Here is a 13,332-nt window from a genome sequence, read left to right on the forward strand (position 1 = left end):
AATGCCGCGGTGACAGGCCCACAGGGGAGCCAGCAGTCGAACCAGAAGGATTTCCTCCTCCCATCCTGCACTGCCACCCTGGAGAGGCTCCGGTAGAGCGGGAGCATGGCGCACAACGCCCTTCCGTGCTCCCCCATGCAGCGGAAGCTGGCAGGGCTAGGAGCGAGCTATCGTCGAGGCCCGTCCAGACCCATGCGGCCCAGCACAAGGACGAGGTGGCCATGTGGAGCCGGTGGAGCATCTTGAGAAGAAGGCACATGTTGTGTGTCCCGAGGAACCATCGGCCAAGGTGGGGAGATGGCCGAAGCACTGCATTTTCTGCGTCCCACCGCGCTTCAAGGTGGTCGATAGCAGGTAACTAAGGCCTGTTTGGTTCATAAGTCCTAGGACTTTTTTTAGTCTCAACTTATAAGTCCCAAGTCCCTAATAAGTCCCTACTTGTTTGGTTACTGAAACTTAACATGGACTAAAAGACCATATTACAACTATAAGTCCCTTCTTGAGAGTCTTATTTCATAAGTCCCAAATGTCCACTTTAAATCCCTATAAGTCCCTCTTGTTTGGTTTAGATGGGACTTAAAGAGACTTATTTAAGTCCCTACATCAATAAGTCTCTGTAACCAAACACCCCCTAACTAAGCGTCATGCACGCCACGCCACCCGCATCGATCGATCGTGCATATGTATTATATTACTGGCAAATTGAATGGCAGCGTCTACAAGCTACAGACGGTGTCTCTCGGCGCCCAGGACCTAAAATCCACGGAGGAGCACAAGTTGTGGGCCGTCCATCACCTCCTTGGCCGGGACAGCTGCAAGACCATCCTCGACCACCTCGTCACGGCCATGGAGGAGGTGGCCCACGAGCAGGAGGACACCTACATGGACCTGGGTGAAGAGTGGAGGGGCGAGGAGAACAGGGGCAAGTTACTTGAGATGATGATCACAAATGGTTGCTTCCTGCTGGAGGTGATGAGGACGGCCGCAACCCAGAGGGGGATTGCGCTTTGTAAAGAGCTATTCACATGACCCCGTCTTCAGCTGGTATGGCATGCAGCACATCAAGCCGTTCATGACATGCTCATGGTCAAGAACCAGCTTCCAGTGAGGTTGCTTCACCATGAACGGATGAGCTCTAGGCTGTCTGCTGCACTAAAAAAAACCTCCGTATCTTTAGTGTCAAGGGCATGAATCTGAAGATCGATGTGTGATATATGACTGCCCTAATAAATTATGGTGGCAGTCAGATGCCGGGGCGGAGGGATGCGGTGTTTCGATGTGCTCCCACACTCCCGCTGCTGTTGCTGCTCGACGGGAGGATAAAGAAGAGGGAACGAGAGAGGAATCAGATGTGGAAGGCAGGGAGGGTGCTTTGAGATACGTATTGCCATCTGTCAACATCTAAACAGGGTCTAACGATGGGGGGCATACGACCCAAGTCGTATAGGATTTTTTTTCCGCATGCATGTGCCTCGTCGATGATGATGATGGTTGAACCATGCATGCATACAGCGGCTTCCAGAAAATCCATGGTGCTCAATTTTCCGGGGCTAAAAGATGCACCGGTCGGAGACAAGCTGGGACTCCACCCACTCGGCATCTACCAGACGAGCCATCTCGAGAGCATCCAAAAGCATATTGATAGTCACAGCTGTCTGGTGGTGATGCGGTAGGTGAACCATCGTCCACAGAGAGAGAGCCCTGGCCCGATCGGCGCAGAAGCTGGCCGAGGCAGGGATCCGGTTAGTGCCCAGAGAGACAAGCTGCCTCAAAGACTTCAGGTTCGATGGGACTCATGGGAGGCTCCAGATGCATGACTCCACCGCCTATATGTTCCGCAACATGATGGTGTTCGAGGTGCTGCACCTCGTCACCTACCATGTTCAGATGCAAGGACCTAGTCGACTCCGCCTACCATGTTCGGCTGCTGGTAAGGAACGGGGTCCTGGAGCACGACCTTGCAACGACAAGGCTGTGGTGAGGCTCTTCGACAGCCTCGCCAGGGACATGACCAGGAACTTGGAGAATCAGCTGGGGAACATGAACGTGCGTCAAGGCGTGGAGAGCTACTGCACCAACTGCGTGCGCCTCTTCCTTTATGATTCGTGGGCCTACCTCATGACCAAGCACTTGAGTAACCCCTGGACGTTCCTTGCCCTCGTCACCGCCACCTTGATGCTCATCGTAGATATCGTGCAGGCCGTGTATGCGGTTAAATCGTACAAGGGTGGCAAAGAAATGAATTGATCTAAAACATTTCATACGTGTCTAGATGCATTTGTATCTAGACAAATGTAAGACAAGTAATATGAATCAGAGGGAATACTATTTTTATTCAATTGTTTTGAATTATTTCAGGCATATTTCATTTTTGAAAAAATAGTAACATACTACCTCCGTCCCATAATATAATATATAGACAAATCGTACAAGGGTGGAAATAAATGCACTGGTCAAAAGCATTTCATACATGTCTAGCCATATCTAGACAAATCTAGGATAAGTAATATGGATTGAAGGGAGTATTATTTTCAATTGTTTTGAATTATTTCAGGAAGATTTCATTCTTTGAAAAAGATCTGGTAACATAGTTCATATTTCAATAAAAAAATATTTCAGTAACATTCCATTTTTCCAATCCATGTTGTTTCAGCAACATGCTTCACAAACTTACTTACTTGCTAAGCCTTTTGTCCCAAACAAGTTGGGGTAGGCTAGATATGAAACCCTTTTACGAGGACTTCCCAGGAGGCCACCCATCCTAGTACTACTCTCGCCCAAATGGATTTCATACCCAAAGGATTGGCTAGTTTTTACGTTGGCTCGCCAAGCCTATCACAACCCTTAGATATGAAACCCTTTCCCGAGGACTTCCCAGAAGGCCACCCATCCTAGTACTACCCTCGCTCAAATGGGTTTCAAACCCATGGGACTGGCTAGTTTTTACGTTGGCTCGCCAAGCCTATCACAACCCTCCTCCTTTACCCGGGCTTGGGACCGGCTATGTCTAGAAGACATAGGCGGAGTTCAACATGCTTCACAAACTATTAATAAATATTTAAATGGGGGTTAGTGTTGGTACAAAGCTATTTTTCATGAGTCCTCCCTTAGTATATGTCATACACTCCACCCTCTTTTGGGTTTTTTTTCAACCTCACCTTGTCTCGGATTTCTTCTTCTTCTCGTGCATCCTCTGTTTTACTTGTAAACCTAGTCCGAGCAATGTGTCTGCCGATGCCTCTCTCTCTCTCCGCTCCAAATATCTACCACCCACGCCTTCGATACTGATTAACTCCGGCCATCTCAATTGGCACTGCTCCACGTGAGTGGGCCTCGTGGGAGGCCATGTGGGTAGTCGGCGTGGCTCCCACGCCCCCCCCCCCCCCCCCTCCCTCTGGTGCTTCTCTGGCAAGTGTCCTCCCTTGAAATTATGTGCTTCTGAGTTCTATTATATTTATGTTTGCTTCGGAAGGTCCTCATCAAAGACACTAAAATATGCAACTATCCCAAGTTGGCAGGTTAGTACAAATATAGTATGCATGAATTGATAAGGAAATGTCATGAAAATTCAAAAGTTATTGTTATGTTTGAGACGTTCTGTTCATAATTACGTAAGGTGCTCATATGATCTAAACATTGAATCCGATATAAATATATTGCTACATCGCTACTACTACAAACACATAGTCCAATGGTTGGATTATGCACACCTCATCAGGGAGTAGCTCAATGATGATATTGACAGTGTATTTCCCTTCCGGCAAGGTGCTGGAGAAACGATCTACAAGGGCCGCTCCGGATCGTGATATCTCTCCGTAGTGGCAGTGAAAAAAATGATATAAATAGTCTGGAGTTCAAGGGGTCTATATAAGCGATTAGTGATGTGACCAAAGGGCAAGGAGGAGGGCAAGGGGGAGGCTCATGGAGTGGTGTTCCCCGGCCTTTGTCCATGCCCCAGGGGTGCCCCAACCCCTGATGGGTCCCACTGCTTCCCCCTTTTGCAAGACGAAAGTTATCTTCGACCTTTTTTTTGCTCTAGAAGTTTCCTACAAACACTGCATACAACAAAGGAATTATGTCTGCTGGCATTTTATTGGTAATACACATGATTAAACTTCAAAATAAATTGATACGTTTAGGACGTACCATTCGTCAACTCCTATCGAAAGGCATATAACTCTTCAATAACAGCTCTACCATGAACTAATCTCCTGACTCCACCACTTGTACTAAGCAAGAGGAAGGAAAACAGCAAAGATCTGGATTGACCTTTTTGGTGGATTCTCTCATGGATTTTGATTGTATCTTAGATTTGTGTAAGCATTCATTCTCACTCTTTGTCCTTCCCAAAACCTCTCTTGATAATGCGGCTTCCATATAACTCAATCATAAAGAAAAGATATCCAACCACTTTACTTCACTTCTATCGAACTAAAAACATATTCATATACCCATGAATATCGTTAGCCGAGGTCGGGTGTTACTCATGCTTTGTATCCACTTGATTACAATTCGAGTTAATAAAAGTGTCCTTTATCGAAAAATGAATAGCATACCTTTCTTAAACTCTCGTGTGGCCTCCTTGTAGCCACTAGTAGCTTCTGTAGTCTCTGTGTACCTCACCCCTACTCTCCTGCTTCTGTACTTGCTCTAGCTACTACGCCTCCCCCCCCCCCTCCTCCTCTTTGTACATATGTAATTGTACTGCACTCTGAGACTTAATATAATGTCAGTAGGAGCCTCTCCCACTGTCCACAGTTTTAAAAAAATGAATATCGTTAGCCTCCTAGTTTCTTGTCACGAACACCAAAACCCACATGGCTGGGGGCAAAGATGTTGTTTCAAATTGTTGTAAGACATTTATGTAATGTGTAATCACTCGAATATGTGTGTTGTGTGTAGGTGGTATGGCCACAAAGGGTGGTTAGTTCTGCTTAATTTCCAATTGTATCTGGGGTAGTCTGTGTATCCGGCGATCTATTCGAGGCAGTCAAACACCACAAAAACATTAAAGAGACATACCTTCGAGGATGGTTGTAAGCAGTAAGCACACCCCAATGGTGGTTCTTGCCATGTCGTTGGGCATGTATTATTATTGAGTCTATTTTTTTTTCCTTTAGTTCACTTTGTGGACTACTCGAACTACTTTCTTTTGTTTAATGAAGATGGTTGTGTGCACCGTGATGGTGCTGAGGTCGGGGCAGTCTACTTCTAAAAAAAACAATTGTTGTCAGGTGACTGCTAGTGTGGTTCACGTGTAATGCCCGGGTTAAAAATGGGTCCACGTGATTCTCAAAAAAAAAAAATGGGTCCGCGTGTGGTAGTTTCTTCTGTGATGAGTGCTTTACGAAAATCCACATCGGTGAGCCACATCATTTATCTGAAAGCCACCGTCATCCACCTCCTACGACAGGTGGTTTTTCAGCGCACCCTTGTGAATCGAGCGATTACTGGCATATGTCATCGTTTGGTGGATGGTAAAGCGGTCAGATGACGCATGTGGTAGTAACGTGGATTAACTAGCTTTAGCATTCTGTTAAATATAAAAGGGCCGTAGCGATGCCACCCCAGTGAAGTTAAGCATAATGACAGAAGAATCCTACTATTTCCTTTTGGTAAAGCCTGATTTAATAGTAGTAGAAAACATCCTTCCAGCCAATGCTTTCTGCAAAGCACGCTAGTCTAAATGAAGTCAAGCATAATTCTGGTGTAATTAAGTTCCTTTGCACCTAACTCTAGGGGACAAGGCAAGTGACACCGTCCTATAATGATTCATTATCCATATCATGTCCCTATAACCCAGGCCTGCGTAAGTAAGGTATAATCCCGTGATAACACAGCAAGAAAGGAATATATATGGATGAGAAAGAAAGCCGGCTCTGTCAATTCTTCCCCTACATATACACAACAATTCAGAAGCACAAAGCGTGTGTAGGGAGACAAGCTACTTCACTTGGTTGCAGGATGTCGTCGTCGTGGGTGGTGGATGTCGACTACCTTGAGCCGCAGGCGAACGTGAAGGGATGGGTGGTGGACATGGAGAAGAAGCTCGAGGACGCAGAGCCGCCGGCAAAGGTGCAGAGATGGCCGAAGCACTGCATCTTCCGCGTCCCATTGCGCTTCACGAGCAAGATGGTGGATGGAATGTAAGCCGCACGCCCCATCAGACCATCACCCGCATTGTAGTAATCGCTGCTTTTGTATTTTTCTTTATGTGAAAATGTAATGGCAGGGCGAGCAGCGTATTCAAGCCGCAGACAGTGTCTCTCGGCCCATTCCACCACGACGACAAGGACCTGAAACCCATGGAGGAGCACAAGCTGAGGGCCGTCCGTCACCTCCTCCGTCGGGACAGCAAACTGACCCTTGGCGGGCTTGTCGCCGCCATGGAGACGGTGGCCGACGAGCTGGAGGACGCCTATATGGACCTGGGTGACGAATGGCGGGGCGAGGAGAACAGGGGCAAGTTCCTTGAGATGATGATCACAGACGGCTGCTTCCTGCTGGAGGTGATGAGGATGGCCATATGCATAGGGGGGAAGGGCTCCATTCCCAAGGACTACGAGCATGGTGACCCCGTCTTCAGCTGGCACGGCATCCAGCACATCGGACCATTTGTCCAGCGCGACATGCTCCTGGTCGAGAACCAGTTGCCACTGAGGTTGCTCGAGAAGATCGTCGCAGTGGAGGAAGGGACATCTCCGGTACTGACTGTTAACGTAGTAGCTAGCATCGTTGATATTGTACATTTGATAACGAAACCTGAACTGACAGGCCGTTTAATTTGCCCGACAATGATGCATGCATGCAGAGCGTGGCTTCGATAAACTCCATGGTGCTCAAGTTCCTGGAAAGGGAAGATGCCCCGGAAGGGACCGGCCTGGGACTCCACCCGCTCGACATCTACCGGACAAGCCGGCTCAAGGGCACAAGTCAGGTCAAGAATAACGGCAAGGGTCTTCAAAGAGGCGTGAATATGACGTCGGCGCCAACGGAGGTCGGCATCTTTCGTTCGCAGAAAGTGGTTCCCCGATCCGCATGGAAGCTGTCGGAGGCAGGAATCCGATTCCTGCCCAGCAAGACAGGCTGCCTCGACGACATCCAGCTGGACAATGGGAGGCTCTACATGCCCAAGGTCCATATGGACGACTCCACCGCCTACAGGATCCACAACATGATGGCGTTCGAGGCGATGCACGTTCGCACTGGGAACGACGTGACGGCGTACGTGTTGTTCGTCAAGGACCTCATCAGCTCTGCCGACGACGTGCGCCTGCTAGGGAGGAAGGGGATCCTGGAGCATGACCTTGCCGATGACGACGACGCTGTGGTGAGACTCTTCAACAGCCTCACCAGAGATGTGTCCAAGAATTGGGAGAGTCATCTGTGCCGCGTGCGTGACGCCGTGGAGCACCACTACACCAGCAACCATCTACGTGTCATCCTCTATGAGTCGTGGTCACACCTCAAGAGCAAGTACTTCAGGAACCCGTGGTCGCTCCTCGCCCTTGTCACTGCAATCTTGCTCGTCGTCGGAGACATCGTGCAGGCTGTGTATGCAGTCATATCGTATGATCCTAACGAGGGCAAGCCCAAAATACATTAACCAGGAAATGTTTCTCCTTTTTTGCAAAGAATAAAAAGTGAAATAAAACCAGAAAAGTTGTGTTACATTTTGTGTGTGTGTGTGTTAGGCAGGTGATCGTCTGACTACTTCTGTTGATGGTAACAAGAGATGGGAATGTGGACTGCTACCTTCTTCTCATTGTTTACTATTACCGCAATTATATGTGGGACAAAATGTTGCAGAAAAACATGTCAAAAAAAAATCTGTTGCACAAAAAGCACGAGTCACTCAGAGAGTCTGAGTGCAAGGTGAAGCTCATGGCATTCTATCTTCTAAAATTATGATACAAAATACACATAGTAGAATTTTAGAACATCATTTCGCCAGGCGTATTACTGGCATGTAGATCACCTGTGCACACTTGGGTCAATAATCATACCCGATTAGATAGTTTCATCTCTAACGAGTACTTCACAAAAATCCACATAGGATGAGCCATATCATTGATCTGAAAGCTACCGTCAGCGCCTATCTTATGCGGTTTTTCCAGCGCGCCCTTGTGGATGAAGCATTAGTGACATATGTCATCATTTGAAGGATGGTAAAGCGGTCAGATGTGGCGATTTCCACTCATCAAAGATGACCCACATTGCGATAATGTAGATTAACTAGCTTTATCATATCATTGTTAATTGTAAAAGTGCATTAGCAAGTAGCAACTCTACCACCCCATGAAGTTAAGCATAACCGTATGTTAGTCTTAGTTTGGCTCGGCCATGCAGCATCCTACTATTCCCTTTTGGTAAAGCCTGAATTGTTAGTGTTTGAAAACATCCTTCCAGCCAATGCTTTCTGCAAAGCATGCTAGTCTAATTAACTCTGCCACTACCCCATCAAGTTAAGCACATTCGAATTGGTAGTTTAATTAAGAACATTCGCATCTATCTTTGTGCCTAACCTAGGGGACAGGGCAAGTAACACGGTACCTATTGCTTTAACCACATGGCCTGCGTAAGTTTAAGGTACCTATTGAAATAATCACGTGATAATACAATTCGAAAGGAATGTGGATAAGAAAGCCGGCTCTTGCATGCTAGCTGTTCTTCACCTAGCTACATATATATACTCGTGCACACAGGAGTTCAGAAGTACAAAGCGTGCAGCTAGCTATAGGTAAACAAGGTAGAATTTGGTTGCAGGATGTCGTCATGGGTGGTGGATATGGAGAAGAAGGTCCAGGGCGCTGAGCCGCCGGCGAAGGTGGAGAAATGGCGGAAACACTGCATCTTCCGCGTCCCGTTGCGCTTCAAGGTGATCGATGGCAGGTATGGAGAGATACTTCATTGGTGTTGATTGCTTCAACATGACAATTTTTATGCCATGATATTTATTTATGTTTTTGTGTTTTCCTTTTCTTTCTTTCAATAGTTTGGGTGTCTGCTTCCTGAATGTGTCAATTGCACCTTCCAAAAATGAAATGTGGACTGCTGCTTCTTGACATTGTGATATTGTAGCCTGATATTAACATATCACCTTTCTTGAAAAAAAATAACACAAATTGCAGGGTGAGCAGCGTATACAAACCGCAGACAGTGTCTTTGGGCCCATTCCACCACGACGACAAGGACCTGAAACCCATGGAGGAGCACAAGCTGAGGGCCGTACATCACCTCCTCCACCGGGACAGCTGCAAGACCACACTTTCCGAGCTCGTCGCCACCATGGAGAAGGAAGGTGAGGAGCTTCAGGATGCCTACATGGAACTGGGCGACGAGTGGCGGGGTGAGGAGAACAGGGGTAAGTTCCTGGAGATGATGATCATCGACGGTTGCTTCCTACTGGAGGTGATGAGGACGGCCATAGGTGGGAAGTACTCCATTCCCAAGGACTACAAGCAGGATGACCCCGTCTTTAGCTGGCATGGCATCCAGCACATCAAGCCGTTCGTCCTACGCGACATGCTCCTGGTCGAGAACCAGCTGCCACTCAGGTTGCTCGAGAAAATCGTCACCGCAGAGAGCGGCAGATCTCCGGTACGCAGGTTACTGGCTTAGTGCTAACATCTACTCCCTCCGTTCCAAAATAGATGACCCAATTTTATACTAACTTGAGTCATCTATTTTGGAACGGAGGGAGTAGTGCTGTTCACCTAATCGCACAGTAAAAACTTACCCTCTCTGACTCTATGTATCCTCAATGTCTCAACTATTTTCTCATATCGTGTTATGTCATTGTAGTGGCTGGGTGTACTTGATACCAACTTATATATTGCCCTTTGTTTAAAAAACTTAACATAATGATGAATGGATGAACATGCATGCATGCAGAGTGCGTCTTGGATCAATTCCATGGTGCTTAAATTCCTGGAAGGCAAAGATGCCCCCGAAGGGTCCGATGAGTTGGGACTCCACCCGCTCGACATATACCGAAGGAGCCAGCTCAAGGGCCATCTGAAACCTTATCAGAGGGACAGAGGTGGCGTGGAGAACACCATACCGACAGCGAATGCCGTCGTTGCCGTCACAAGAGAGTGGTGCCCCGATCGGCGTGGAAGCTGTACGAGGCGGGGATCCGGTTCGTGCCCAGCAAGACGACCTACCTCGACGACATCAACCTGGACAATGGCAGGCTCCACATGCCCAAGTTCCATCTCGACGACTCCACGGCCTACAAGTTCCACAACATGATGGCGTTCGAGGCGATGCACGTCAGCACTGAAAATGACGTGACGGCCTACGTGCTCTTCGTCAAGGACCTCATGGACTCCGCCCAAGACGTGCGCCTGCTCGTGAAGAAGAGGATCCTTGAGCATGACCTCGCCGACGACGACGATGCCGTGGTGAAGCTCTTCAACAGCCTCACCAGGGACGTGTACAAGAACTGGGAGAGTAAATTGTGCCGCGTACGTGAGGACGTGGAGCACCACTACCTCAGCAACCGCCCGCGTGTCGTCCTGTACGAGTGGTGGGCAAACCTCAAAAGCAGGTACTTCAGGAGCCCGTGGACGCTCCTTGCCTTCATCACCGCCATCTTGCTCATCGTCGGAGACATCGTGCAGGCTGTGTTTGCAGTCTTATCCTATTATAAACCTGACAAGGATAAGCCCAAAATGCCTTAATTAGATAATTAATGCTTCATTTTTTTCTTTTTCTTTTGGCATGTTGGTTTCGAAAAAATAAAGGTGAAAACAAATCAGAAAAGCTGTACGCCACAAAACGCCCCCGATCTCTCCCTCTTCTGTTTGATGTTGTTAGAAGGGAGAGGGATTTGGTAGAATAGTTCGTTGTATTGCTTGAGCCTCGTGAGCATATATATAGGAGTACATGATCTACTTGGAGTACAAGACAAGTCAGAACACTTTTCTAGTCTATCCTATGTATCCAATACAATCACGTTACTCAACATCCCCCGCAGTCACAACGGTAGCGACGCAGACGCTGAGACTGGAGAAGAATCCGAAGGCAGCCCGACGGACACCCCCCACAATCGTAACGGTCGACGCATCGCGGAGTCGTGGTTGGAGTGGAAACCGACGAGGTTGCTCAAGCAAGGTGGTAGCCCTTTGTGCCGTTTGTCGAGGTAGCCGAGAGCGTATGGTGGTGCAGCCATGGCCGAGGTAGCCATGCGAAGAATGCCGTGGTCGATGTCGAGTCGGGGTAGCCGGTGTCGAGGAAGTCGCCGTGGAGCCGCGGGCTCAAGGGGGCGCCGAGTTAGTTGTAGGCGCAGTAGTGTCGAAGTAGTGGTGCGTCGGGGAGCAGACGTTGTTGACGACGCGTCGCGCCGGGGTTGCCAAGCCCGGGGACATACCATAGACGAAGGCACGCACCGGTGTTGCCAGCACCGGGCATGCGTAGACGGACGAAGACGAAGTTGACAAAGCGCCGCACCAGGCTTGCCAGGCCCGGGGACACGTCGTGGGCGAAGGCACGCTTCGGTGTTGCCAGCATCGGGCATGCGTAGACTGGGGCCTGCACGAGTTGTACGCCATGTCGAAGAAGTCGGAGAAGCCAGCGGAGAAGGACTCGACAACGGTTGCGGCGTCAATCAGGCGGGGCCGATGTCGCCCGCAGTGGTCGGAGTAGACGAAGTGGTCGGGGTAGATGACGGCGACGCTGACGACGGGCTGGTGCTGGACGAAGACGAAGGAGGTGGACGGGCGGCGGCGGCTACTAGGGTAGCGGCGGCGGCAGCCAAAGAAGAGCGGCGGCGGTGCTCGAAGTAGGCGAAGAACCCTGACAGTGTGACGAAGACCGGCGCGGACGGTGGCATTCCTGCGCCAAGGGAGGCGGCGCGGCGCATACCACAGGAGGTCGACGCGCGGTGACGGCGGAGTGGACCGCGGGCCGCGACGCTACGGCCCGAAGGGGCGACGCAGTGGCGGCGGGCAGGTCGGGGCGACGGTGGGAAGGCCTCGGGTCGGCGGCGGGGACCGCGGGCCGCGGCGCTACGGCCCGAAGGGGCGGCGCGGCGGCGAAACTCGGGTCGGTGCAACTGCGGGAACGGTCTCGGGACGGCGGCGTGGACCGCGTGCCATGCTCGCTACGGCCCGACGGGGCGACGCAGCGGCGGCGCAAGGGTCAATGTAGCCACGGGACGGCCTAGAGCGGACGCTCTCGGGGCAGCGGGGACCGCGGGCCGCGGCACTACGGCCCGAAGGGGCGACGCGGCGGTGACGCGGGTCGGTGCAGCCGGGAGAAGAACCACAGGGCGGCGGCGCTGCGGCCCGACGGGGCGACGCAGCGGCAGCCCATTGCTCGAGCGGTAGAGGAGCGCGCTGAACTCGGGACAGTCGTCACGGGGCCTGCGGAGGCGCGCGCAACCGACGGGCCAGGTCGGTCGCCCGGCGTAGATGAGGCGGATCGCGGCGGCGGGCGGGTGATCAAACCCGTGTGCGAGGTCGGGGACGCCGCTTGGTGAAGGCGGGATGGCGGCGGAGTCCGAGATGAAGCCGGCGACGGCGGGCGGCAGGGCAGCTATGATTGGCCGCCGCATGACACGAGGCCGCCGGGTCAGGGTGATGCAGGAGTCCCGGTCGGAGCAGGGCGGTGACGGCCGGCGTAGACGGGCGGGCCGGCGCGCGAACTGCGGCGATGAAGGGCCGCCGCATGACGCGAGGCCGCCGGGTCGGGGCGACCGGCGGGCAGACGCGCGGACGACGCGCGAGGCCGCCGGGTCGGTGAAGAAGCCGGCCGATCGCGCCGGTGTTGGAGTAGAGACGCACGGGGTCGACGACGGTGGTGGGCGACGCAAACCGATCAAGATTAGATCAAAAAACCAAAAAGAAACCACCAATCAAGATGACCAGCGGGAGAGAGAAAACCCCGGAGCAAGGGCTCGGGGAAAAGACTCTTTAGGGCAGCCGGTCAACACGACCGGCGGACGAACCCTAGGTACGGGCGGTGCGGCCCCCGGCGGCGGTCATGAAGGCCGACCGCCCGAGGGGCGGCGCGCGGTTGCGGAAGCGGCGGCGGCTAGGATTTAAAACCTGAAAACTGATACCATGTTAGAAGGGAGAGGGATTTGGTAGAATAGTTTGTTGGACAAGCCAGAATACTTTCTTAATCTATCCTATGTATCCAATACAATCACGTTACTCAACAGATGTCAAACAATCTCTGTTCCTGTGCGCGCAGATGTTTGTGAGAGAGGGGGGCAGGTGATCGTGCTTAGCTAGTTGTAGCATCAAATCTTTTATTGAACTGTCCGGTCATTGTTCGGACAAGAGAGAATAGAACAAAATATCACCCAACAGTATTCCTCATTTT

At 50.9% G+C, this 13,332-nt stretch overlaps 1 protein-coding gene and 1 pseudogene across 1 annotated transcript; both read left to right on the forward strand.

Annotated features, from left to right (window-relative positions):
• Nucleotides 1–5,949: 5,949 nt before the first annotated feature.
• LOC123050866 (UPF0481 protein At3g47200) lies at nucleotides 5,950–7,606 on the forward strand. Its single transcript, XM_044473594.1, has 3 exons — nucleotides 5,950–6,146; nucleotides 6,233–6,704; nucleotides 6,812–7,606. Exons 1-3 carry the CDS (start codon nucleotides 5,965–5,967, stop codon nucleotides 7,604–7,606), a joined length of 1,449 nt encoding a protein of 482 aa, XP_044329529.1. The 5' UTR covers nucleotides 5,950–5,964.
• A 1,161-nt stretch (nucleotides 7,607–8,767) lies between these two features.
• On the forward strand, nucleotides 8,768–10,787 carry LOC123056214 (UPF0481 protein At3g47200-like; annotated as a pseudogene).
• The last annotated feature ends 2,545 nt before the right edge of the window (nucleotides 10,788–13,332 follow it).

The sequence above is a fragment of the Triticum aestivum genome, chromosome 2D, assembly GCF_018294505.1.
Source record: "Triticum aestivum cultivar Chinese Spring chromosome 2D, IWGSC CS RefSeq v2.1, whole genome shotgun sequence".
Classification (NCBI taxonomy): Eukaryota; Viridiplantae; Streptophyta; class Magnoliopsida; order Poales; family Poaceae; genus Triticum; species Triticum aestivum.